At 53.7% G+C, this 25,015-nt stretch overlaps 10 protein-coding genes across 10 annotated transcripts; 4 read left to right on the top strand and 6 right to left on the bottom strand.

Annotated features, from left to right (window-relative positions):
* Window positions 1-798: 798 nt before the first annotated feature.
* Window positions 799-2,063, bottom strand: J4E78_002777 (uncharacterized protein; the record flags this gene model as incomplete). The annotated part of the gene is made up of 2 exons (XM_049363422.1): window positions 799-1,727; window positions 1,802-2,063. The coding sequence occupies 2 exons, from the start codon at window positions 2,061-2,063 to the stop codon at window positions 799-801; spliced, it is 1,191 nt and encodes a 396-aa protein (XP_049224087.1).
* A 241-nt stretch (window positions 2,064-2,304) lies between these two features.
* J4E78_002776 (uncharacterized protein) lies at window positions 2,305-2,784 on the top strand (the record flags this gene model as incomplete). The annotated part of the gene is made up of 2 exons (XM_049363421.1): window positions 2,305-2,343; window positions 2,407-2,784. The coding sequence occupies 2 exons, from the start codon at window positions 2,305-2,307 to the stop codon at window positions 2,782-2,784; spliced, it is 417 nt and encodes a 138-aa protein (XP_049224086.1).
* Window positions 2,785-3,159: 375 nt separating this feature from the next.
* Window positions 3,160-4,105, bottom strand: J4E78_002775 (uncharacterized protein; the record flags this gene model as incomplete). The annotated part of the gene is made up of 4 exons (XM_049363420.1): window positions 3,160-3,406; window positions 3,456-3,846; window positions 3,935-4,005; window positions 4,068-4,105. The coding sequence occupies 4 exons, from the start codon at window positions 4,103-4,105 to the stop codon at window positions 3,160-3,162; spliced, it is 747 nt and encodes a 248-aa protein (XP_049224085.1).
* Window positions 4,106-5,289: 1,184 nt separating this feature from the next.
* J4E78_002774 (uncharacterized protein) lies at window positions 5,290-6,450 on the top strand (the record flags this gene model as incomplete). The annotated part of the gene is made up of 1 exon (XM_049363419.1): window positions 5,290-6,450. One exon carries the CDS (start codon window positions 5,290-5,292, stop codon window positions 6,448-6,450), a length of 1,161 nt encoding a protein of 386 aa, XP_049224084.1.
* A 651-nt stretch (window positions 6,451-7,101) lies between these two features.
* J4E78_002773 (uncharacterized protein) lies at window positions 7,102-7,980 on the bottom strand (the record flags this gene model as incomplete). Its single annotated transcript, XM_049363418.1, has 2 exons — window positions 7,102-7,617; window positions 7,795-7,980. 2 exons carry the CDS (start codon window positions 7,978-7,980, stop codon window positions 7,102-7,104), a joined length of 702 nt encoding a protein of 233 aa, XP_049224083.1.
* Window positions 7,981-8,549: 569 nt separating this feature from the next.
* On the top strand, window positions 8,550-10,421 carry J4E78_002772 (uncharacterized protein; the record flags this gene model as incomplete). The annotated part of the gene is made up of 1 exon (XM_049363417.1): window positions 8,550-10,421. The coding sequence occupies one exon, from the start codon at window positions 8,550-8,552 to the stop codon at window positions 10,419-10,421; it is 1,872 nt and encodes a 623-aa protein (XP_049224082.1).
* A 4,253-nt stretch (window positions 10,422-14,674) lies between these two features.
* Window positions 14,675-16,314, bottom strand: J4E78_002771 (uncharacterized protein; the record flags this gene model as incomplete). The annotated part of the gene is made up of 3 exons (XM_049363416.1): window positions 14,675-16,063; window positions 16,152-16,218; window positions 16,307-16,314. The coding sequence occupies 3 exons, from the start codon at window positions 16,312-16,314 to the stop codon at window positions 14,675-14,677; spliced, it is 1,464 nt and encodes a 487-aa protein (XP_049224081.1).
* A 431-nt stretch (window positions 16,315-16,745) lies between these two features.
* On the bottom strand, window positions 16,746-17,687 carry J4E78_002770 (uncharacterized protein; the record flags this gene model as incomplete). Its single annotated transcript, XM_049363415.1, has 3 exons — window positions 16,746-17,387; window positions 17,441-17,657; window positions 17,683-17,687. 3 exons carry the CDS (start codon window positions 17,685-17,687, stop codon window positions 16,746-16,748), a joined length of 864 nt encoding a protein of 287 aa, XP_049224080.1.
* Window positions 17,688-18,996: 1,309 nt separating this feature from the next.
* Window positions 18,997-19,365, bottom strand: TIM9 (protein transporter tim9; the record flags this gene model as incomplete). The annotated part of the gene is made up of 3 exons (XM_049363414.1): window positions 18,997-19,191; window positions 19,242-19,311; window positions 19,358-19,365. The coding sequence occupies 3 exons, from the start codon at window positions 19,363-19,365 to the stop codon at window positions 18,997-18,999; spliced, it is 273 nt and encodes a 90-aa protein (XP_049224079.1).
* A 1,063-nt stretch (window positions 19,366-20,428) lies between these two features.
* J4E78_002768 (uncharacterized protein) lies at window positions 20,429-23,691 on the top strand (the record flags this gene model as incomplete). The annotated part of the gene is made up of 3 exons (XM_049363413.1): window positions 20,429-20,594; window positions 20,745-20,900; window positions 20,948-23,691. 3 exons carry the CDS (start codon window positions 20,429-20,431, stop codon window positions 23,689-23,691), a joined length of 3,066 nt encoding a protein of 1,021 aa, XP_049224078.1.
* Window positions 23,692-25,015: the final 1,324 nt, after the last annotated feature.

The raw sequence follows: 25,015 nt of genomic DNA, 5'->3' as shown, positions 1-25,015 counted from the left end.
CATTCGATTGACGATCCAATTTCCTCGTAAGCAATTGTCGCAGTAGAACGCTGAGTGGCTACCGATGCGCTCGCTCGTTGTGTGCGTATAGACCGAGGGGCGCAAGAGATCGTTGCCATCACGCAAGCTGAATGATTGTCGGCCACACTGTTCTACTCGAATGAGCTCGAGTCCCCATGATTTGTGCTACATCACCGCATGTGGCAATACATCTCGATTCAACGTAGCAAAAAGATGCTTTTCAATACCTAACACATCACAGTAAGATCACCAAGCGAGGAAGAGTACTCCTTACCTGTTAACCTTACCTTGACATCGTTGCACTACTTGGAACATCGTGCTTAAAACTTACATTAATACCTACCCAGGCAAAACCGCGAGCAAGGAAGATAATTCGAAAAGAAAGAAAAGCTAATAAAACATGCGAAAGAAACTTCACCTTGCCCTACCCATCGATGGGAACCGTCCTAGCCCGGCCTACCAAACCTGTGCGAACCTGTGGTGATGAGGATCGTAGCTGCAGTCGGCTGAAGGATGACGCTGTACCTTGTCCCTACCGAGGAGTCGAGATCGAGACGTGAAGTGCTAGTCGACGAGAACGTGATGATCGATCGAAAGCCTAGAGGTAACATGTCGACAACCCTTACCATCCCGACCTGTAACGCAGTGTTGATTGGTCGAACGTCAAGAGCAGAACAAACTCGATCTTACCCTCAGAGCCGAGAAAGGGTGAGGCGAAGAAAGGGGAGGTAACCTTTGACAAACCCTTGCAGAAGATACGTGAGCCATCGAGCGGGCCTAGTATCTGCGGCGCTGGCTTCGGTCGTCGTAGCTGTCGCCTTCGTAGCCGCGCTTCCTCGAGCCGTCGTCTCGGCCTCCACCACCGTACCCACCGTCGCGGTCGCGGTATCGATCTCTGCTGCCGAGCGGTTCGTTGTTAGCGCCGCTGGATCCTCGGTCGTAGCCACCACCACCGCCGCGTCGGTCTTCGTATCGTCCTCCGCCTCCACCGCGGTCGCCTCCAAATCCACCTCCGCCTCCTCGGTCGCCGCCAAAGCCACCACCTCGTGGACCGCGAGGACCAGCTGGGGCGCCATCGGGAGGTCCATAGCCGTTGGACTGATAGCCGATACCTCCGCGACCACCACCGAAGTCACCTCGACCGCGGCCACCGAAACCTCCCCGTCCGCCGCCGAAGCCTCCTCGGTCACCCCCGAATCCGCCACCAAAGCCGCCACGGCCACCACCTCGTCCGCCGAAACCTCCACCGAAGCCACCGCCGCGGGCTCCGAAGCCACCAGGGCCAGCTGGAGGTCCTCCGAATTGGCTACCTCCTCCGCTTGGTCCGCGAGCAGAGGGGCCCTTGGTGTAGCCTCGTCCACCGAGACCGCCACCGAAGCGACGCGGGCGCCATCCAGAGACTGTGCGGCCGCGCTCGACATCAACGAGTACGCGTCGATCCTTGATCTTGATACCGTCTGTCTCCTTGTATGCAGCCTTCATGTCCTTTTCGCGCTCGAAGACGATAAAAGCATAGCCGCGCTTTCGCTTCTTGGGTGGCGCGTCGGCGGGTTGAGTTACGTCTTCGACGATCCGAATGCGCTCGATGGGACCGTAGCGGCCGAATTCGCGCTCGAGGTCATCGGAGGTGACGCCATAGGATAGGCGAGAAACGAAGAGCGTCTTGAAGGCGTCGCCCTGTACTTTGGGATCTTCGACGGGTTTGTCTAGATAATGTTAGTGAGTGATGCAAATAACAATTGCGCAAGTGATAGCGCAAGCGCGCGTGGTGATGTCGTACAATCCTTGACCCCTTCCGTAAGCAGATACTCCTGTTTCTCCTTCTTTTCAAGCTTCTTGCGATCGCGCTTCTGCAGCCAGCTGTCGGTGGGCACGTAGCCGTCGTTGTCTTTGTACTCCCTCAGCGCCTCCATGTACTGGCCAATGCCGCCAATCTTGGGCGTGCAGCGCTTCTCAGGCGCGTGGTCGGAAGGCTCGACCCATCGCAGCGGCGGCCGCGGGGCGAACAGGTTCAGCAGCATCGGGGGGAGTAGATGCGTCATGGTTGCGAGTTTGTTTCTGGAATGCGCTCCAGACGGCGATGTGGAATAGTTGGAATATGAGGAGTGGAGGGCGCGACGATGAAAGTCGATGTTTGGGAGTTGGGGCGTTCGAGGAAGCTGCGACGCGGAGTTCGCACTAGCGCAAACCTAGGCTGCGACCACCGCACGTGAGATCCGGGCCCGACTTTGGACTTTGAGATTGGTGAAAGCACCGCCCTCACCACCGCAATTGCCCGCCAACATGCCTCTCTCGGCTATTAAGACGGTCGCAAAGGCTCAGGTATGTTTTCGCGGGTTCATCTGTCCCGACATTTGTCATCCTGGATGCTAATCACGACCGCAGAACGGCGTAGGAGCCTTTGTCCTGCCGTGCAAGTCCATCACCTTCCACTACTGCAACTGGTGGGGGTCTTCGAAAGGCATGAACGCCTTCCTCAAATCCTCTCTCCCCGCCTTCGCCAAGCGCAACCCTCAGATCGAAATCTCCGTCAGCCCGCGGCCACGCCACCACCCCGTAATTATCGCAAACTACATCAACGGCGCTCAACGGTCAATATGTGTGAGAAACCTGCAAAATGAGGGTGTGAGGGAAAAGGCGGAGATGTTAAGGAACAGCACAGGAGAGAAGAACAGGAGGCTGGATGGACGACCAGTGAAGAGTCTGAACGAGAACGTTAGGGGCATCTGGAGTCCGTTCCACGGCAGCAAAATCAACATGTGAAGGATTGAAGGTGAAGGAAGACGAATATTACACGCGACGATATCCAGCGAGAATCATGGAAAGGCGTAGCGGCATATCGACCAGAGCTCTGCCTCTATGACATGAATGTTAAAGGACCCGACTTTTTTTTCGGCATGCCCAAGAGGATGTGAACGACATACACTGGCTGGGGAGTTCATAAACGCTGTACAAACAATGTATCAAAAACACAGGAATCACGAAACTTGCAGAGCCCAAAGCGATGATCTTCATGCACGTTCATTTTGCTGAATCTACATAGGTCCTAGCCAAGTCTTCTTTTATTTCATAAGATCATAACCATTAGCTGCCGAAGCACGCTCCAATCAACTATAGACGAGCATCGCTTCGAGGCATTCATGCCTGGTTGGCGTTGATGATGTCAACGAAGGCAGGCTTCAAGCTAGCACCGCCGACGAGGAAACCGTCAATGTCGGCCTGCTTGGCAAGCTCCGCGCAGTTCTTCTCTGAGACACTGCCACCGTACAGGATACGGGTCTTCTCGGCAGCCTCGGCAGAGACCTCCTTCTTGAGCCACTCACGGAGAGCGGCGTGGACTTCTTGTGCTTGCTCGGTGGTTGCGACCTTGCCGGTACCGATGGCCCTGTGACATGTTAGCCTGAGAAGTTATTTGAGGGTGAGGCTAGACGTACCAGATGGGCTCGTAGGCAACGACAATCTTGCTCCAGTCCTTGACCTTGTCCGCAACAGCCTTCAGCTGCTTGGTGACAACGTTGACGGTCTCACCCGCCTCGCGCTGCTCCAGGCTCTCGCCGCAGCAGAGGATTACACTGAGACCGTTGTCGATGGCAGTCTTTGTCTTGCTGGCAACGAAGTCGTCGGTCTCTTGCAGGATCTGGCGACGCTCAGAGTGACCAAGGATAGCCCAGGTGATGCCGCTGTCCTTGAGTTGTTGAGCCGAGATCTCGCCGGTGAAGGCACCGTTAGGCTTGTCGAAGACGTTTTGCGCCGCGACCTCAATGCCCTTGCGGAGGTGCTCGCGTGCGAGGAGGAGGTAGAGCGCTGGTGGTGCGATGACAACCTCTGTTTCTGATGTCAGTGTTCCGTCCTTTTCGTGGTGTGATGAAGTTCTGCGCTTCTCTCGAATCGCTGGAAAGGTGCTTCGACGTACCTGTGTTCTGGTCGAGCTGGGCCTTGTTGAGGTTTTCGACGAGCGACTTGATGGTCTGAATGTCGCCATTCCTTTAGACTTGTCAGCTTCTCTTCATCATCTCCAAGCACTCACAGCTTGTGAAAGTACCCACATCTTGTAGTTGCCGCCGACGAAGAATTGACGAGCCATGTTTGCGGTTGGATTGGTTGCGTTTGCGTGAAAAGATGTTATGTTAGGGTATAAGGGTGTGGGATTGTGATTGAGTGTTGTGAATGAGGAAGGCACGGAATGTTGTTGTTGTTGAGCAAGAGCAGCACGCACTTCTTACAGCTTAGTGGGGTGACGCGGGGCTAGTGACGTCTGAGGGCTCTGAGCTGTGCTGTACAGTAACAGCATCCGGCAAAACTCGGGCTTGAGCGAAGCATCGCTGAAAAACAATGGGGACGGTGATCCAATAGGAAATCTCTTCAGCGAATTGGCAAGTGTCGCGACGTTTCAATATACATCCTGTGGGACCAGATGCCAGGCAGCTACGGAAACCATGCCGTTGCACTGCGGCATTTACATCTAACCATGTATGCTTCATATCTATACGTGTCGAGAAGAAAAAGACGGGTTACAGTATCCATCACCTACTTGGTGTTTCCGACTGGATGAAGCGATGACGAAAGAGTGGGGTCACCCACTTGATCATCCCGCAGCGCTCCTTAGCTTTCAGCCTCACAGCCGGCCGAAATCCTCCACCTGCAAGGCCACTTAGCACCGCATTTAACCACACGATCACTGCCGGTACCCTAATGTCATCCGAAACGCAAGACTCTCCGACTGTCCACGGCTTGTCGGTCACATCGCTAACGCAATGCTCTCATTGGCATTCCCCGCTTGACATCATCGCCATCAAGCATTTCTGCTGCCAGAAGTTCTACGCATGTATTAGTTGCCACGATGCATGCGAGTCTCATGGGTCTAATATCTGGCCTTGCACACAAAGAGACGAACGCGCAGTGCTTTGCGGAAAGTGCAAACATGTGCTGACCGTTACCGAATACATGGACAGCGGAAGCAAATGCACACAATGCGGAAGCGCATTCAATCCTGGGTGTAAAAACCACTGGGAATTGTACTTCGACCTAAACAAGAAGCCGCAATGATACGCTGGAAGTCTGGTCACGAGCTGCGGATATTCCCAGGCAGCACTCCCAGCCGAAGCGTGATAACACCGTTGCATGCTGCGACCTGGATGTCTTCTGGCCACAGTTACTAGATCAACGTGTCTTTAGAACAATTCTCAGTGTATAAATCCCTGGCTCCTTCATAGTCTTCGAGCATTCACCTGGACACCCATCGACATCCCACATACGGGCGGAATCACAATGGCCTTCCATGAATCTTCAGCTTTGGTCCGCATGTTCATCGTCAAGAATATCAATATCCCGCCCTCTCCCACTGTACCGCCAGACCAGGATGCCGCTACCGAATCACAACGAATCAATCTATCCTTCATGGATCTACCACGAGAGCTCCGAGATATCGTATACGAGCTCTACCTCCCGGATACAGAATCCACATACGACGCAAAGACACACAAGTTTACCATCACCAACAAGGAAGCTGACGACATGTCGCTTGGCTTCACTTGCCATACCATCTTAGAGGAGCTACTTTGTCGCGCATTCGAAGTCAATCTAACTTTCCATGCTGCTTTCGTGCACACGCCACGCGAGAGTGACGATCAATGGGTCGATGACATTGGCCACATCTTACTTCACAAGGAGGATGTCGTGGATCAAATGGCCCGTAGGTTTCTAACGGAGGCCGGAGAGGAAGAGATAGCTACATGCTATCCACAGTTTCAGCCCATACTCTCTGCCTGGCGCTCGAACCGCGATGAAACATGGTTCTCCAAAGGCCATGACTGGGGAGAAGCTCCATCGATCTACCGCGACTTCATCCAGCACACATTGACTGTGCTCGCAAAGCATCCCGAGTTCGCGCACGACGACATAGAGTGGATGGACATCTTGCGGACACCATCAGGCGCTCAACTACCAGCTCGCAACCTCTTGGATCTTACCAATTTACAGTCCAAACTCTGGTCGATTCCTACGAACGGAGACTTCATGCATAACGTGTCTATCTCTGGATTTCCTACTGAGAATAGCGATTACCCCAATACCATTAGGTACCCATTCTCGGCCGCAGCTATCGCAATACGATTCCTCAACTTCCTGCCCCAGGGCCTGCGGAAGCAGATCCAACGTCTCCGCCTTGTTGAAAATCGAACTTCTATCGCGCATCCGGAGTGCCACATGCGAGGCTTGATACCATTCTGCATCGATATGCCAAAACTCCGTATTGAACGAGACGTCACCATCCCTACCCCTGGCTCAACGAGAGACGAGTATATGTGCGAGAAGGCAGACAGGAGGGCAAAAAGAAGCCTAAACGTAACCGGAGGATCTGGCCAAACTGGAGCCCACCTTCATTTCACGACTGGTTCACAGCTCATGTATTACCAGAAGCCCAGTCCGTGACGAAAGCTATCGCACCCTGGATCATAGAGGATGACGCCTTGGAATCGCTCGGCATGCCGCCCGGTGCATGCACTCTAGTATTCAAAGGAGACACAACTGTGTATCCCAAGCTCGCGCACAACACGTTCAATAACGTTGTACAACACGATGCCGCGTGGCAGATGGCCATGGACTTGACGTTCAAGCCCAAAGACTCGGAAGCTTCACAGATAGAGTGGTTTGCAAAGCGACGCTGTCGCGGTTACTTCTACGAAAAGTTTCCGGTTCTACTTCAGCAAATGACCGCCGGGAAAGGCCACATTAAGTGTGACTTCGATTTGGGGGTTGAACAAGACGCCTGGACTGTCGCCCAGAGCGTGCCACACCAGTCTTCTGTTCACTGGGATTGGCTCTGGCGCGATCATCAGCTGAACACAGATGATACGGCGTATTATCTGATGTTCAAGGTCCTGAACCCTAACCGCCCTGGGCCTCGCTGATTCAGTGGGACCTGGCGCTTGAGCAACATTTCCGAAGCCTTGATTTACTCCAAATCAATGATGCAGACGAGGAAACCCCATTGAGGGACCCATAGAACACGTTGTAGAATACATTCATTCGCCATAGATGCACCATTTCACATTCAATCATGATTCATGTCCCCTTATTTACTTATTTTCCCAACGTCAAAAACAGCCGGTCGCCAATATCGCCCAGCCCAGGCTTAATCATGCCCTTCTCATCAACCCCCTTATCGCACCCACCAACCCACACCTCAACACCCTCCTCCCATTCCCCGCACGCCTTCTGCAGCCCCTCTTCCGTCGCCAGAATAGCCACGACGATAATCCGCTTTACACCCCAGTCCTTCAGTGTATCAATAGCCGCCTGCGCTGTCGCACCCGTCGCAATGATGGGATCTACAATGATGGCCAGCTCTGGTTGGGGCTTGGTTGAGCCAGCTGTGTGCGGGGTGTGGTAGGGCAGGTTGTTGTAGTATTCTACGGGTTGTAAGGTGGACTTCTCGCGGTAGAGACCGAGGTGGTGGACGGGTACGGGCATGGGGAGCAGGGAGGAGAGCGCGGGGACCATGGAGAGGCCGGAGCGGAGGATGGGGACGAGGGATATGGAGGTCGGTGAGGGGGAGGTGGTGGTTGTGGTGTATTCGTAGCCGAGCGGGGATTTGTCCTGGAAGACGGCATGTTAGCAGGTGGTATGGTATGGTATAGCATTGCTGCTATGGTTGTTGGCTGGGTGATTTGGGGATATGGGAATCCTTCTATGAGTATATGTCGTGCATTACACCCCACTTTGTGACTTGATGTGACCGGGTGAATGTAAACGTGATGGAATGGGTGAACGTACGGTGCCTGCCTCTTGTGCCTTTAGGCCTGCGGCCAGAGCTTCATAGCCGACCATGAGAGCGAGTTCATGCACCAGGGTCTGCGCATCTTTGGACCCTGTGCTCGCGGATCGGAGCTGTGAGAGCTTCGCCTGGAGACATGGGTGTGTTGAGACGTGGGCGTTCTTGGGGAGGTTGATGCCAGACATGGTGGATTCGCAGTGTAATTACGTAGAGAAGATACAGTAGTATTGCAGGTCTTGGTATACTGGAATATATAGTCGGTGTTCAACTTGACACCTACTGTCCATTCAAGAAGGTGCATGAGACAAGCGCGTGGTCACGCCTAGCTCCCCACATGCCGGCGATAACAGATGCCATGGCGTCGGGCGCCTCCGTGACACGAAACCTTGTCACGCCTCGGCAGGTGCAGTGCCGCTAGACTGGGGAGCCCCTGCCAATCGGAGAAAAAGGAAGCGCGCGCCATTCGTCCCATTATTTGCATAAGCAAAGGTTACTGAGATTTGACCTTTTCTTATTTGGCGCAGGAGGGAGGAGAGACGCGAAGGAGGGCTGATATACGTGTGCTGCCTTATTCTCGGGCATCGCCACTTTTGTCCCGGCATCATAGAAAGCAGCATGGCGCGTTACTCCAAGTTGCACACGGCGTCTTGAGCTGAAATTATACACTACAAAGTTACGGGCGACTGCTCATCTTGGGACCCGCACGTCATTGCACATCGACGCTGCATGCACAAACGGGACCAGGACGGCAGCTATGGCCAACGCTGCACTCGACGACGACGATGTCCCCACCAAGCGCGAGTCGCATTTCAACAACCAGCGCTCGTCGCTGCGCTCTTCCACCCTCTCTGAAGAATCAGCGCACCGCCCGGAACCGCGATCGCGAACCCGCAGCGACCTGCGCCGGCTGCACGACTTCAACCTCGACCTCGAGAGAGTCCACTCGGAGCACGCGGATAGCGAGCCATTGCCCTCGCCTACCTCGACCGCCTCGCCCGCACCCAACGTGCCGTATACGCGACAGCGGAACCATTCGTACAGCAGCGTGAAGCGGTGGGACAAAAACGCCGGGAAGCACCGTTCGCTCAGCACAGTTTCCTCACGAGCCGGCGAGAGCAAGCACGACGACGACCTCCTAGGAGCAGACTCCTGGCTCCATCTCTACAACGACAACGCGCATTCGCCGAATCTTCCCACGCCATTGCGCACACCCAGAACGCGAGCACAGAGTAGGGCGTCGCAGAGAGAGAATGCGGGTGGTGGTAGTCCGGCATCTCAAACACATCCACACCGATCGAGAAGACCCTCTTTTCCACTCGGACGAGTAGCGCCCGGTGCTGCATCAGGGTCTCAGCTGGACATTACGGCCCTGCCCAGCATGTCGCCCGTTCAAGAAGACGGCCACGACCGCACCCACCACTACGACGATCACCACACAGACGCGGAGCACTACCTGCGCTCCAAGCGCACCCCTGGGCAGCAAAAAGCATCAAGATGTGCCACGGAGCTGTACACCATCTCCTACCTCATCTTCTTCTCCATATGGGGCACGCTAGCTCGTCTGGGTCTACAGGCCCTGACATTTTACCCCGGCGCGCCAGTCATCTTCTCTGAGCTCTGGGCCAATGTCGCAGGCACATTCATCATGGGCTTCCTATCCGAAGACCGCCGTCTCTTCGCTGCCGAATGGGGGAGTCGCAGTAATAGTAATGATGGCGAAGAGAAACTCCCCGAACCAACCGATTATCCTGCCAACGACATTGAACACTCGCAACACAAGGCGCGGCATGGGAAGATCAAGAAAACTATACCGATGTACATTGGTCTTGCAACAGGGTTTTGCGGCTCATTCACCAGTTTCTCGAGTTTCATGCGCGACATCTTCCTCGCGCTGTCGAATGATCTCAAAAGCCCTATAAATCATCCCTATCCTGCGGGTACACCTACGCCGTCTGTGACCACCACAGTCCCACGAAACGGCGGGTATTCCGTCATGGCCGTCCTAGCCACAATCATAATAACCATAGCGACATGTTACTGCGCTTTGCACATCGGCGCACATCTCGCTCTAGCCCTAGACCGCATCACACCCAGCCTACCCTTCCGCTTCACCCGCCGTTTCTGCGATCCCATCTTCGTTATCCTGGGCTGGGGCGTCTGGTTCGGCGCAATCATCATGGTGTGTCTGCCTCCCTCCTCAACATGGCGCTCCCAAGCCCTCTTCGCCTGCGTCTTCGCCCCCGCAGGCTGTCTCCTCCGCTACTACATATCCCTCTTCCTCAATCCCATTGCGCCGTCTTTCCCGCTCGGCACCTTCACCGTCAATATCTTCGGTACTGCGGTGTTGGGCATGGCATACGACCTCCAGCATGTGCCTCTCAGCAGTACAGGCCTGGTTGGAGGCAGTGTGGCGGGCTGTGCGGTTCTGCAAGGGATACAAGATGGCTTCTGTGGCTGTTTGACGACGGTTAGCACGTGGATTGTGGAGATTGATACGGCGAAGAGGAGGAGGAGTGCGTATGTTTATGCGGGTGCGAGTGTGGCGGCCGGACTGGGGTTGTTGGTTGTGGTTATGGGAAGTGTAAGGTGGACGGTGGGGTGGGAGGAGATGTTGTGTGTGACTTGAGGAAGGTGTTGAGATGTGTCTTGAACGGTGGTTCTCGTTTTATTGCATTTATGGGTTTGGATGGTTCGCCTGTTGTATGGGCATGATATGATGGGTCATGAGACGATAAACGGAGATCTCACTGGTTACACGATATATGATACGACAAACGGAGGATGACGATTTTTTGGCATTTACACTTATATACCCATGCAAGATAGAATCAACTTTATTTACATTTCTTAAGCGCGCCCTCCTCTTTCCACTTGGTTTATCTACTCGGCGACTTTTCGACTCTGCTCTCATACCAACTTCAAGTGTGAGTATGCATCCTCAGCGCCTCCACCAATGTGCACACCCAAAGTCCCCCTCGAAAACTTGAAGCCCGAGCGCAAAGCCTGGAAGATGCAACCTCAGCGCCTTGTCGAAACGGGCCTCCGGTAAACGCCACTGATCACTAGCTTGAACCAAGTTTCACGAGTGGTAGATGTCTCTTTTGTTTCCAGAGCTTATCGGCATTTGCTTGCATGAGTGTGTTGTTACTTGGGCATGCTGTAGCTGTACGGTTACAATTGTCGTGATTAACACTTCGACCTGCATCTTGACCGTGACAAATCTTGTTAGAAGTATTAGATGATAGCAGGGTCGCACAGAGTGCTCAACCGGGTCTAGCCCGTTTTCCTGATCGGTGCTTGCCATATGTACTGGCTGGGAAAGAAGTACAGCCTGATCATGACATCATCTTACCTGCGCTGCCCGCTTGATAAGGCTACACTTGGAAACAGCGCTTACCTACGCTGAGCTCTCTTTCACTTCGCTTCCAACGACTGTTTGGTGAGATCATCTTCAAACGAACGCATCTATCACGCATTCACCTTCTCTTCACTTTCTGGCCGCATGCCTGCCTTCTGATAGATTTCTGGACGGGCGGCTGAACCAATGAGCAATCCTCCGGAATATGACTCCCTTTGTGAGCGCTGTAGCCTTCTCAGCTTCGACGATGCTGCCATTGGGGGTTATGAAGTAATTGGCGAAGATAGCGTTGCGCGACTTCACTTTCCGGAATCGAGAATCGAATGTCGCCCTTTGAACTGGCTTGAGCATCGTGAGCTCTACCCTGATGGGCCTTGGTATCGACTTATCCGCCTCGGTTGGGAGCTCGACGACAACCTGCCTGATATGCCACGATTAGCTCGTTCCTCTGAGCTCGGCTGTGGATTTTGTCGAGCCCTGCGCAGGTTCCTAGTAGAGGCGATCCCGAAAGAGACGAAAATTTCTCCGGCAGACGATGGTCCACTGAAATTAGTTGCATATCTTTCGCTGGTTGACGAAGATATAGAAGGGCTAGTGGTAGAAGCGTCTTTCAAAACGGTAAACTGGATCAGTGATATCAAGGCTATGTTTCCATTCGAGGCAGATCCCGGTAAGTCACACCATCCAATTAAAGCTTGGGTTATGTAGACTAAATGTTAGCACATAGCTTGTCGCGATTGGCTGAGAGCTCAACCTGTGCGAGACAGTTCATACCTTACTTCCACAAACATTCAGAAGATGCATCAATTGCTTGATCATTGCACATCAACGTGCCACCCTGATACCCCATCTCAATTCATGCCTACAAGGCTCATAGACATCGGCCATGACGTATCAGCCATTCCTCGCTTGGTTTTATCCTCGAACATAGGACACTCTCAGCAAATAAGATACGCTGCCTTGAGCTACTGCTGGGGTAGTGAGAAGGATGCCAAATCACAGCTCAAGACTGAGAAAGCATCTCTGGAAAGCAGATTTGCAGGTCTACCTAGCGAGCTCCTGAAACCAATCACCAATGATGCCATTGCGCTTACAAGGGCACTCAATCTTCGCTATCTATGGATAGACGCTCTCTGCATCATACAAGATGATAATGATGACTGGTTGCACGAATCCTCCCAGATGAATCTGGTGTATCGACACGCATTCGTCACTTTCTGCAATCTCAATTCGAATTCATGTCACGAAAGCTTCCTCGATCGAGCCCCTGCGGTGAGGATTCCCTTCCAATCAACGATACGGAAAGCTACCAAGGGTTTTTACCTGATCCGGCTACAATCAGGACCAAAAGAATTCATGAAGTACGGAAGTTACACTTGGGACGTGGGACTATCAAAGTGGAATAGAAGATGCTGGACGTTTCAGGAAAAAGAGATGTCTACTCGTCTGCTGCTTTTCGGGAGCTTGAGAATGCATTTTACTTGTGCTAGAAGCCAATGGTCTGAAGGAGATGAAGCTCCCAGTGACAGGAATCGGTCTATGGCAGGAGTCTCGGACATGATCACCAGGTTCAGGGCCGAGCATATCTCCTCTAGGGAACTGCATGAGTATTGGGACTGGCTAGTTTTCCAATATGGTCATCGCTCGGTGACTTTCGACAAAGACCGCCTTCCTGCCATCGCTGGGCTTGCTCGCATCATAGGTGAAACGCTGCAAGATCAATATCTGGCCGGACTCTGGAAAGGTGATTTACACCACGGATTGATCTGGTACAGTCAAGGGGACATGCTGTCGCGCGGTCTTGAAGCTCACATACGCAATATGCGCGAACGGAATTACGTTGCACCTTCATGGTCTTGGGCAACGTGCCCATATGTGATAACTGTCAAAGACCGGGGTGCACGTATAGTTGAAGAGTCGACCATAGTAGACGTCAACACTGATACTCATTCCGAGGACCCATATGGACGGGTTTCTGGGGGGTTTCTCCGCATCCGCGGGAAAATAGCTCGGATGCCGAGCTGGTTACCGAAAGACAATTTCTACTGGTCATATGATTGGTATCACTTCTTCAAAGACACTTGCGGTTGTAGTATTCACGTGGCCACAGACTGGCTCCACAAAGAGTATGAAGCAGAACTAGAGAAACTTGTTGTCATGCTTCTCTGCCGCATTGAGAACGATGACGGAGCAAAAGCACCAAGTCTATGGGCTTTGCTACTTCATCCTGCAGATGAATCGCAAAATTACTATCGAGTGGGGGTGGTAGAGTCTACAGGAACCGAAGCGTACAGAGAGGTGAGAAGCTGGTTTGAGGAGAGCCAAGAAGAGACCATATGTATCATCTGACATGAAGGAACTCTAGAACCAAATTAGTTGTAGTCAAACACTTCTCATCCACTCGTTTTCCTCGTCTCCGCCTCCGCCTCCGCCTCCTCCTCTTATCCCTTCCTCATCTTTGCCCTCCTCTAAACATCCCTGTCCACCACGCTCCCCACATACTGACTTCCACCATAACTATGCATCCTACGCGCCTCATCAAACCGAACACGTTGTCTACGCTGCTGATCAAGCGAGTTACTATAGCAGACCTCCGGGATAACTCCATGCTCTGCCTCGTGCGAGGATGATATGAAGGAAGAGATATAGCTATCCGGTATAGTGAGGCGAATAACCGGCACGGTCGGAGCCTGCGGCGTAGTAACTGCGTGAGTCCTTGCCTTGTCCGTGGAGGCGTCTTCGACAACCGGATCTACCGCCGCACCAGATCGATTGTCATCCCCAGCTTCCAAACCATCTTCCAAAATAATCCCATTCCCCACAAACCCCCTCCCGATCAAACCCGATTCCCGTACTCCTATCGCCACCTCTCCTGTACCTTCGTCTTCACCTTCTCCACCTCCATCTTCCTGCTCATACACCTCCCCTCCCCCTCCTCCCCTCCACTCCGCTCCTCGATCCACATCACCTGCACGGCTACGACGCTGGGGATCAGCCATAACACGCGATCTTCTGACTTGGTGGTAGTAGTGCCGTTGGTGACGTGGTTGTTGTGGTTGCAGATAGTAGGCGATGAGGGCGAGGATGGAGAGTATGAGGGCTGTTGCTATGACGGGTTCGATCATTGGGTTTGGGATGTTGGAGTGTTGGGTTGGGGAAGGATGGTGGGGAGGTAGGAGACTTTAGAGAGGTTTGTATGGATTAAAGGATGAAGGGATCAGTGAACATAGAAGCGTTCGTGCGGTGATTTGACTGGGATGTCAATATTGTGACGAGGCCTTCGCTGATTAGATACGTGAACATGTAGGGAGTAGAAAGACTTCCGTGATTCTAATTCGATGTGCACTTACGACTGCAGTTGTAGCATGAATGTGTATGGACATTCCATGCTGCAGCATCATCTCATTCTCCTACTCACCTTTTACCAAGGAAGGGCTAAACAGACCTGCAGCCTGCATCAACAAAACAAAAATGCAACTTAGGTCACCCAACATCGATGTAGGCTCTAGGCCTTTTCAGCCTCATTCTTGTACGAGGTGCTCCCCCTCCTCCAAATCCCTAACCCACCTCCCCACCCCATCCCCCTTCCACCCAACCACATCCTTCTTCAAAGCCCTCTCCACAGCCTCCGTAACCTCATCATTCAACTGTCCCGTATAACAATCCCTACTCACAATCTCCGTCAACGTCCTACACGCACTCTTCGCGCCCCCCATCTTCCCCTTTCTAAAGAACTCAAAATCAGCAATCTGTTTGTATCCCATGCGCCACTCAGACCAAAAGTCTGAAGACTGTGCTTTTCGCCGCTTACTCGCGTCGCTGAGGAGGTCGCTTTCGGGGCCGGGGGCGAGCTGGAAGGTGGCGCTGGTGATGGACGGGATCATGTGCATGCCGCATAGTACGGGCGTGAGACCTGATAGCAGAGGGAAAACAGCGGTGAAGCTGAACGATGTGAAGTGGCGGCAGAATTCCGTTTTCTTGGCAAAGCTGGCAATACGGTAAAGGAGGAGTTCGAGGATGCGGGGCGGCACCATGAGATGGAATTCGTAGGTGCTGTATACCGTTATGGAAGAACCTTCGTTGTAGCCGAGGTGGTGCCAGGGTCTTTGTCGCAGGAGTTGGCAGCTAGAATACCGGGGTTCGCTATCCGGAGTCTTGTCAAGTGGAGGCTCTTTCTGGAGAAGCTCGATGTAGTGCATCTTCATCTCGAAAGCCCAGTTGTCGTTGGTGCCCACGGCAGAATCTACCAGTGCGGCCATGGTTTTTGGTGGTGCAGCGACAACGATACGTGTAGGGTCTAGACACGAAAATGTCTTTGTCCAAATATCGGTGACTGAGCTCAGCATGTGGTCGTGAGCGGTGGATACATGCCACAGGTTGTATTCTTGATCTGTATGCACCACCAGGCTCTTGATGTGGTGTTTCAAATCGTTCTGCGTCACAAATTGTGTGAATCTGTCGAAATCCTTTGAAAGATGCGGGATCCACGCGGCCCGCAGTGTCGCCTTAAGGTGTTCGTCTCCATCTTGAATGCGGCATAACTGGATGAGCACGTCGTCCATAGCCGGCTCGAAAGCAGATCCAGAGGTACTCTTAAACTTGCTGCGAAGTTTTGTGTAGATCATGAACTCGTGGTTACTCAACTTGGATAGCTCTCCCTGCATGCTATCGACGAGTCGCGCATCCATTGGTACCCATAGTGCTTCCTTGTCCAGTGCTACACGGGCGTATTGGAAGAGAATTGGAAGCACAACCTTTCTCCACCTCCATGACACTAGGGAGAGGGTCTTCAGGGGTATAGAATCAGAGTTCGTTAATTGCGAAGACGGCTCGTGGTGGAATTTGGTGATTGATGGGGCTTGGTCTGCGAGATGCGAGGCGATCTGAGCCAGCAGCTCGTTTGGCAGCGACTGCATGATGGTGTATAGAAAATTAACACTAAAAATGGCGACTGCGAGATTTGTGGTTTGCGAGGCTTGAGTGAAGCGTGAAGCATACAGTTGAGGTTATATCGGTGGCATAATCGAGGGTCCGAACTTGTGGGCCTGCGGGTACGTCATCCGGCCTATGATTAGCACCCAGCAATGGCCATTGCAACTACCTGCGGTCGCTTCACATGCTACTACGACACGATTCTATACTACCAGATTCACGTAGGCATCTCAATTCCGAAACAAAGATTAAGCCTTACAAGGGTAACGACCATTCACCAGGCGTACAAAAGAAGGCGTTGACAAGGTCTAACATACTACCCGAAAAGAGTCTACAGCAGTACAGCTTGATATCGAACACTCTGGGTCCCCACAGTCAAATGAATGCTATCTGAACATGGCTCTCGCCTCATTATACTCATCCATCTTTCGGGTCTGGGTCTCTAGTCTTAATGATAGCATTGCACGTAAGTAGAGGGAAGAGACCTCCACCACCTCCCCTCCGCCTCCCCCACCTACCCAACGTCATCCCGTCTTTGGTCAGCACCAGCGCTGGAGATGTCGCGACCACCCGCTACCGCTTGATAAGGTTTCTACAAGTTTATAGCGTATATCAAAGGTCTTTACAAACAGACATCTACTATGCAAATACAATCTAAAACTAGAATGCCGCCCTAACAGCCCCATCCAACCACGCAACCCCCGCCATAACCCCATCCACAACCCTCACCCTACCCCCCTCCTGCTCCCCCAACTCCTCCACACAAGCCTCGCGAACCATCTCATCCATACCCGCCATACCCGCGCAGCCCAGACAAATCGCACCTACTTTCCCCTTGCCCAACAACCTCTTAACCGCATCCTTCATCCTCTTCCGCACCTCCTCCGCCGGCGCATCATGCAAATCCGTCGCATTTAGCCCTGTTGTTTCCACGCCCGCGAACCGTTTACCCGCATCTGAGCCCGTGCCCAAAAAGGCGATTGTAGCATCCGTGAGGATGGTTTCCCAGACTTTACCCGTGCTCACTATGCCGAATTTCTCGTTGGGGTGGATAGCTTGCAAGGAAGCACCAACACTAGCTTCGAAGATACCCGTAACAGGTTTCCTCGTATCTCTTATGGCGGCTTCTTCTTTGAGGAGAGGGACGAGCGGGTGTTGGCTGTAGCAAGCGACGAGGAAGGCATCGTGGCGGGCGAGTTGTTCGCGGAGAGCGGGGAGGCAGTGTTTCACCGACTCTGCGGCGTCGTCTTCGTTGTTGATGCTTTTAGGGCCGGAGGGGGCGGTGAAGTACTCGTGGGCGGTCTGCTTAGCTGTGGTTAGTTGCTGGGTGGGTGTGGTGAGTGGTGCTGATTAACGTCTTTGAACTGCAGGGCGTCGACGAGCGGCTTCAGGCCGTTGGTCATTTGCTCCGTGGAGTTTGGGTTGATGATGAGCATGGACCGCATCTTGCTATATCGTGGGTTGGCACCGTTTCGGTATTCACCCATTGGCTTTGCTTGGAGCTGTGTGCCTGTGCGGTTGCCCCGCCATGAGGTTTGACTTTGTGGCGCGTGATGGATTTGAGATGTGGAGCTGTGACAAGGATGTGGGCTGTGACGTCATGTTCCAGATTGTCTTGTTTGTTGTGTACACAGCCCTGGGGGATAGAGGATTGCGTGCGACGAGTGTGGAAGTGCAGTGAAGAACAGACATGTTGTATTAGGCTACTGAGGGTATTGTGAAGCATGAAACTGCGTCGCAGATGTATGCTCGTGGTATCGCCTAACTTCTCCTTGAATTGCGCGCCGCCATGCGTATTCAATCGCTCCAACGCCGTCGCAAGAGGAAATCATCGAAATGTGGGATATGAAAGCTAGCAAAGTCAGGACTAGTCATCGTAGAATGTCTTGCAGGAAACTTACAGGTCGTGAATCGTCGTCAAGGGTCGGCGACTAGCTTAGCGGAAGCAGCTGAAGCGTCCGCAAGAGAAGCGGAAGGGAGCGCGGCGGACGCCGTGACGGTCAGCGACAACACCACCACCTAGTATCTTGTCAGCAACTGGTGCTTTTGTCCGGAACAGACGGCTCCAAAGCGGGCCACTTACCGGCGTGCTTGCCGCCAAAGCCCTTATGCCACATGAGACCCATGGTTGCTTGTGTTTGTTGGTCGGTAGAGGTAGTAGTTTAGGTTTGGGAGTTGACGAATCGCTTTGTTTGTGCAGAGTTCTTGTTGTGGTGTAGCTGGAAGGTGATCGCAGCGCGTGTGTTATATAGGAGGTGTGTGGGAGGCTGGAGGAGATTCAGGGCAAGAACAGGGTCGGTGAAGCGGTAGCTGCTGCGTCATAGGCTGGCAGCCAAGGGCTTGGGAGATGCAGCACAGCCACCGCTAAAGGCGATCATCGTGGAGATTGCAGCGAGCGCACACAGTACAGCCTCGATGTCTTCGTAGACCTGTGCGCGCTTGATTGGCCGCGTCTGGATTCCTTGAAGATTGCCCATAGTGCACGCAAAATGGTGCGCCACAACACCGTATCTTAGAAGGGCCGAACTGGTGTTTCGTGGCACTCTCATGACGACGTTCGCGGCTGTGAACAGCTAGCATTGGGATTTGGGCGCCTTTAGCTTGTCAGCTGCGACTCGATTTGCACGCGTACAAACCGGCTAGCCATCTGCAAACACATTCACCGCACATTTCGTCCCAGATAGGCATTAAGCGGAGACATGTGACAGCGGCAACTGAGCGCTTATTGATTTAGAGTGCAAGGTTGTAGCTTGCTTGACCAAGGCCATAGATCATAGCCCGCTCCCAGCCAGATTCCAGAAATCATTTCTATTGTACAGATGTCGTGATCCAAATAACATGAAATAGCCACCGCCGCCGCCGAGCCTGCTACCGGCTCATAGCTGACGACGTACGCTCATCGCGCAGAATTTTATCTTCCGCCCATGCCCCCTTGTTGTGCCATGGCAGCGTTTTGTTCTTGGAAGCGGTCGCCTAGTCGCTGGGAGCCCTTCATGTGCTTGTCGACGCATCGCATAACGCAGCTCTCTTCGCGCGAGGTGAGGGACTTGCTCTCGAAGCCGTTGACGCAGTGGTCGAAGCATTGCTGGACGAGGTTGGAGTACATCTGGATTGGTCAGTATTGTTGTCGTGCAGGACAGAATGCGGATGTCGTACGTTCATGAATTCCTTCATCTGCTTCTTCTCCATGCGCGACTGCAGCTCGCGCTGCTCAGATGCTGTGAGTCTACATGCGATTAGTTATTGTGATGTCAATTGGGGCAAGTACATACGACTCCATGATGCCTGGTCGTGTGTGGTGGCAGGATTATTGTTTACGGAAGGGTGGCTCGACGCGGAAATTTGGTATGACGTCGGGTGGTTGTCTGGATGCTGTGCTGACGAGCCTGCACCCAAAAGTGTAGACGCGAGCTAGGCCACCGTGCGGCCCGTCCACGCTCTGCAGTCACCGAACCACGGGAAGCAGGCGTGGAGACTTCATGGCAGCCGCATTCAGCGGGTCAATTCTGGGACAGATCTGGGAAGGCACTTGGGACAGAATGTGGCAATGGATGCGTCGTCTTTCATGTCCCGTCGCACCAATATTGTGTGGCTCCCGCTGCATGGCCGTACCAGTACCTGACCTGTACCTTTCCCGCCAAGACGGTCGTTATTATTGGAACCGACTCCAGCATAGCAAAATAATAACACAATAACATCGCCTCTTAATACCAGCTGCATCCGCTACCCGTATTGATCGTCGCTGTATTTTGCCGTCGAGGGGCATCAAGCCTCGCGTTTGTGTCTGTCAGTCAGGCGACGCCGTGCCGTCTTCCTTGGATGCTCACAATTGGCCCGCAGCCACACATCACGGCCGCTAACCTGCTGCTCTTCGTCAGTCGAGCAGCGGGCTGCCACTCGACTGCCTCGCCCCGACTGCGATCATTGCCCTCCCCAGACGCCGACCCTGCAGGCCCAAGTCGCCTCGAGCCACAGTTTCAGGCGCGCCTCGATATTGCGCCCGACCAGGCCGCTGAACCCTCCGACGACATCCTGCAGCTGTACCTGTACCCCTAACCGCCCGTCGCGTCCTAGGCCCAGTCTCGCGCCAACAGCTCTCTCGCTCTGCTCTCCACCAAGGAAGACGTCAATATTGCAGGATCCGCCTACAGGAACGCCGTCACGACCCCGCTGACACCTCGCGCACGCTCGCTACCTCGCTTCCTCGACTCGCTACCCTCCGACGTCACATAGCGGCCCCCAGACAGCTGCCGCCTGCCCACTTCGGGCCCACCTGTACCTGGACACCACGCCTGCCATATTACATACCTAGAGCTGCGACGCTCTCCACACCACCGCCTGCCATGGCTCCCGCAGGCACCCACACCAACCCCAACACGCCGCGCGTGCGCAATGGCGAGCCCCAGCCCGCCCCGTTCGCGACACCAGAACCTGCCTCGTCGCGTCGAGACTTGACATCGTGGTGGAGGCAGTTCAGCAAGCGCCCCGCAAAAAAGGAGGACGAGAAAGGTACGACACCACTGCCAGCATTTTCACATGTCGAGTCCGCGAGTTCAGCCTCGTCGGGCGGCTGAAGCCCAGCAATGCGCTGCGACTGTGCCTGCAGCTCCCCGCCTCTCCTTGTCGCGAACAATCACTGACTGTTGTGGCCGCACGTAGAACCCGCCCTCCCTGGCATCTTTGGTGTACCCCTTATACAAAGCATACCCTATGCCAACGTCGCTATTTCGCTATTCAACGAGCACGGCGAAAGCTACATCTATGGTTACGTCCCAATAGTGGTCGCCAAATGCGGTGTCTTTCTGAAGGAAAAGGGTCAGTGAAGCTAATCCCATCACCCATCAGCTGTTAACAGCGCACAGCAACCGACGTAGAAGGCATCTTCCGATTAGCAGGCTCCGAGAAGCGCATCAAGGAACTCCGGACGGCCTTTGACACCCCACCCCGCTATGGAAAAGGTCTGGATTGGTCCGGCTATACTGTACATGACGCCGCCAATATTCTGCGCCGCTACTTCAACAATCTCCCGGAGCCTATAATACCGCTGCAACATTATGACCCGTTCCGGAATCCGCTCAAAGGCCATCAGGCTGAGGCAGTAGGCGCCAGTGAAGGACAGCAGCCCTCGGTCGGAGGCTTCGATCCCGATGCGGCTGTGCGCATATATCAACATCAGATCAAGGCGTTGCCGTCTTTGAACCGGCAATTGCTGCTGTACATCCTAGACTTGCTCGCAGTCTTTGCCGCCAAGGCTGATGTTAACAAGATGACAACCTCCAATTTGGCTGCCATCTTCCAGCCCGGACTGCTCTCACATCCGCAGCACGATATGTCTCCACAAGATTATCGTCTGAGCCAGGACGTGCTCATCTTTCTCATCGACAACCAGGATCACTTCTTAATTGGTATGGAAGGCACAGCTGTCGATGAAGGTACCGTTAAGCACATTGAAAGCGGGCCTTCTACCCCACAGGCAAGGACACCCACCACACCCCGCAATAGTTCTGGCATCGGGCGATCGGCTTCGACCACTTCGAGCGCTGGTGCAGAAAGCCTTCGCATGTATGGCGGCGTCCGCAGGAATGTATCCACGTCTTCGAAGCGTTCACGACACTCGCCCGCTGTTCCCAGCCCAATCGCACCATCATTCGTCTCGACCACGACCTCTGGAGTGCACCGAAGCAACACGCTGCCCTCAAAGCGCTCCCCGGGGCTTGGGAGTCCCCGCTTCCCTGCTGCAAAGCAAATCGGCCCTGAAGAGACCAAGAGCCCTCTTTCGTCTCCCATGCCCCCAGAGATTGCTGATGTTCCTGAGAATGTTGCCCCACAGCAGGAGATGGAGTTGCCTATACGAACGAAGGAAGCCCCACAGGCGGTCGCACCCGCAGCGGAGCAAATACCAGCCACACAGCCTGCCGATCAGGAACTGCCACCGCCACAACGTGCGCAGACCATGCCACCGAACAAGATCGAGATGCCGGTCCCATACCAACCCTTCCCCCAACAGGGAATGGCTATGCAATCGGCAGAGCCTTCACAAAATAGATCGGCGGTTACACCTGCCACCCACAACATGCCAGGCGGGTTCCCCCTGCCGTCTCCGGGCGTCATTCCACCGAGTCAGCCCACTACTCCGAACGTCGTCGCCCAGTCGGCCCAGAACCTGTTACCTTCAAGGTCCACTACTCCCGGTCCGCGTAGTCCTCAGCGTAGTCCTCGTCACACGCCAACGCGTGAGCGGTCAGAGTTCTTGGAAGGGCCTGTGGACTCAGGTCCGTCAATTGAGATGACTCCTGCTGTTCGTACGTTTACCCAAATTCTAGCCAAGGTCGCGGCATCCCCTCCCAACGAGTCCAAGGAAGCGAAAGACGGACGGAAACCGAACAAACTTCAGAAGAAGAGGTTGCCGAACAGTATCAGCCAGAGTACGCATAGCTCTACGCACTCTCTTGGTGGCAGCGATTCAGGGTTTGGTGGTCAATTTTCTCATGGACCTCCTTCGCCGCTGCAGCCACCCTCGCTTCCCTTTGCCCATGGCCAGTCTCACGCAAACAACTCTAGAGAGGTTTTGCAAGACACGGGCTCCTCGCGGGCCTCCGGGAACACACTCAAACCTAGCATGTCGCCTTCTGCTAGTTTCAGATCTCATTCAACAGCAACAGAATACTCGGAGAACGAGCAACTGGAAGAACAACCAAGAGAGGAGAAGCGCAGTTTTTGGAAAGGCCACAGGCGAGGAGAAAGCAAGGCAACGCCGACAGCAAGTCAGACAGATCTCCACGGTTCAGTACCTGGCGCCGACAAGAGTATGAGCTCGTTCGCCAGCAGTTCTGGATGGACAGGAGGAGGGCGCCGAAGTGGGCAGTACGAGTCGAATCACGGCTCGGAAACGTCGATGCTATTCGGCAGCAGTCCCCCTGATCACGACAAATCCGACAAGAAAGGTGCATTCGACTGGTTCCACAAGCGCAGACAGGATCACAAAGAACGTTTAGATAGGAGAGAAAGAGCCAAGAGTCCACCGGGCAGCTCGAGTCATCTCCCTTCTCCACAGAACATGATGAATCCACAAGAATCCTTCGCCGTTCGTGGACGAGCACCGGATGTGCCACCACCAGTGGAAGAGCCGCAACCTAAAGCAGACAAATCCAGCGACGTCACGCCTACCGGGATGAGTCCAACACCCCCGAATGTACCTACACCGGGAAGCCCGAAACCCAGGATGAGTCCTGCCATGGCTCTACGGACAGATCTCCCAGCTGCACTGACTGAACCCCGATCAGTTGCGCGATCTCCGGACAGGAATTCCAGGTCACCTGTCACTACAACGCCTCCTGTGCAGCCATTCGCTAAAGCACCCTCACCTCTAAATGTCGACAGTACGCAGCAGGTAGAAGCTGGCGCAGCGACCCAAGCTGAGGCTTCAGCAACTACCTCGGAATCTGTCCAGCCAGTGTCAACACCCTCAGGGCCTCTTCATTCTTCCTCCAACTCGACTACTACTGTCACTCCTCAGACGGTCAACCGGGAGACAAATTCTGATGCATCGCCCTCTGATGGTCAGTCGTCACCTCCTTTCGTCCCAAGAGGCGAGCCAGCGCCTTAGAGACCGCGGTGGTCGCTGTCGACCTCAATGACGTACGAGCATGAGTTCGGAAGGAGATGTAGGAGTTCAGGGTGTTCATGGATTGAGCTTGATGGGTAGAGTAGTGCACAGCACCCTTGGCAGTCTATGATGGGCCGAAGAAAAAAGTGTATGTGGCATGGGAGATTTTGCATACGGCATATTTGCCATGAAACGATGAAGCGTGCTAGCGAGCATTCTCTGAGCGTTGCGATGATGCATAGCGTTGTGGCATATATCAATGATGATTCATTCTCATTCTTCTTTATCACTGTGTACTTGTGCCAGAGCTTCGAATCATTTGAAATGTGGTGAAAGTAGGGAAAAGCAATTCTGGTGAAGATTGAACATGTTCGGCAAAACCATGTATACATAACAGCTAAAGAGCAACAGTAGTTGTATTGCAAAATACCCCACAAGTTGATTAGTACAGTTGAAAAAGCAACGTTACATGTTGAGTAGTTGAGTGCCGACACCGTCCAACGACCGCGCTGCCGTCTCTGCCGAAGTCCGCGTCAATCCCTCAACATAAGCACAAATAGCTATAGCGTCGTGGCAACATACACATAGACTCGTAGCGCGATGTGCCGACATGTCTAGATTGTGCGTCTGCGTCGTTGCATTCTCAGTATCCCCACCAGTGAGATGCATCTAGGCCGAGTCCCGCAATACGCGTTTGGTGTTCTGAGGTGTTCTGATCTACTAGTCTGGATTCTGAATGCGCAGTCTCACTGGTCTTGCTCCCCAGCTCGACGCTAGCCAGCCTGCGTTCCAATCATGCCCTGTCTCTAATTAAAAATAGATCACGCCTGCTGGCAGCGGAGCGGAGTTGCAAATGTGTGAGATACGCGTTTGTTAGTGGATGGTGGACAGACAGGTGTGTGAGATACGAGGAGAGCGAGAACACGTCTTGCTTGCAACACGAGGGAAAGGAAAAGCAAACCGCAATTCCACAGGCAATACTTCTGGACCAAGAACTGGTAGTTGGAAGATTGCGATGACGATGCCATTGCAATGCACACATCGCAGCGACTACCAACACGTCGAGTGCTCCGTGAAAGCCTCAGCAGGGTTTCAACATGCGAACAGAGCGACACTTGTTCCCCCGGCGGACCGCGGGCAAGCTATCGTCGGGTTGAACGTTCCAGTTCGTCTCGCCGGTGGCTCGGTCCATGCATGACGTTCTGGCTTGCGCCAAGCGAGGTCGCTGGTGCGGAAAAGGCTCCAGGCTCCTACCGTTTCTGCAGTTGCAGGGGGCGTTGCATATACCGACCCCGAGGTTTACGTGCCAACTTTTTTTGGTTCG

Source organism: Alternaria triticimaculans (assembly GCF_023758025.1).
Source record: "Alternaria triticimaculans strain BMP 0046 chromosome Unknown scaffold_3, whole genome shotgun sequence".
In the NCBI taxonomy this organism is placed as follows: domain Eukaryota; kingdom Fungi; phylum Ascomycota; class Dothideomycetes; order Pleosporales; family Pleosporaceae; genus Alternaria; species Alternaria triticimaculans.
The sequence above is the reverse complement of the archived record's forward strand: the minus strand, read 5'-3'. Positions and strand labels throughout refer to the sequence as shown.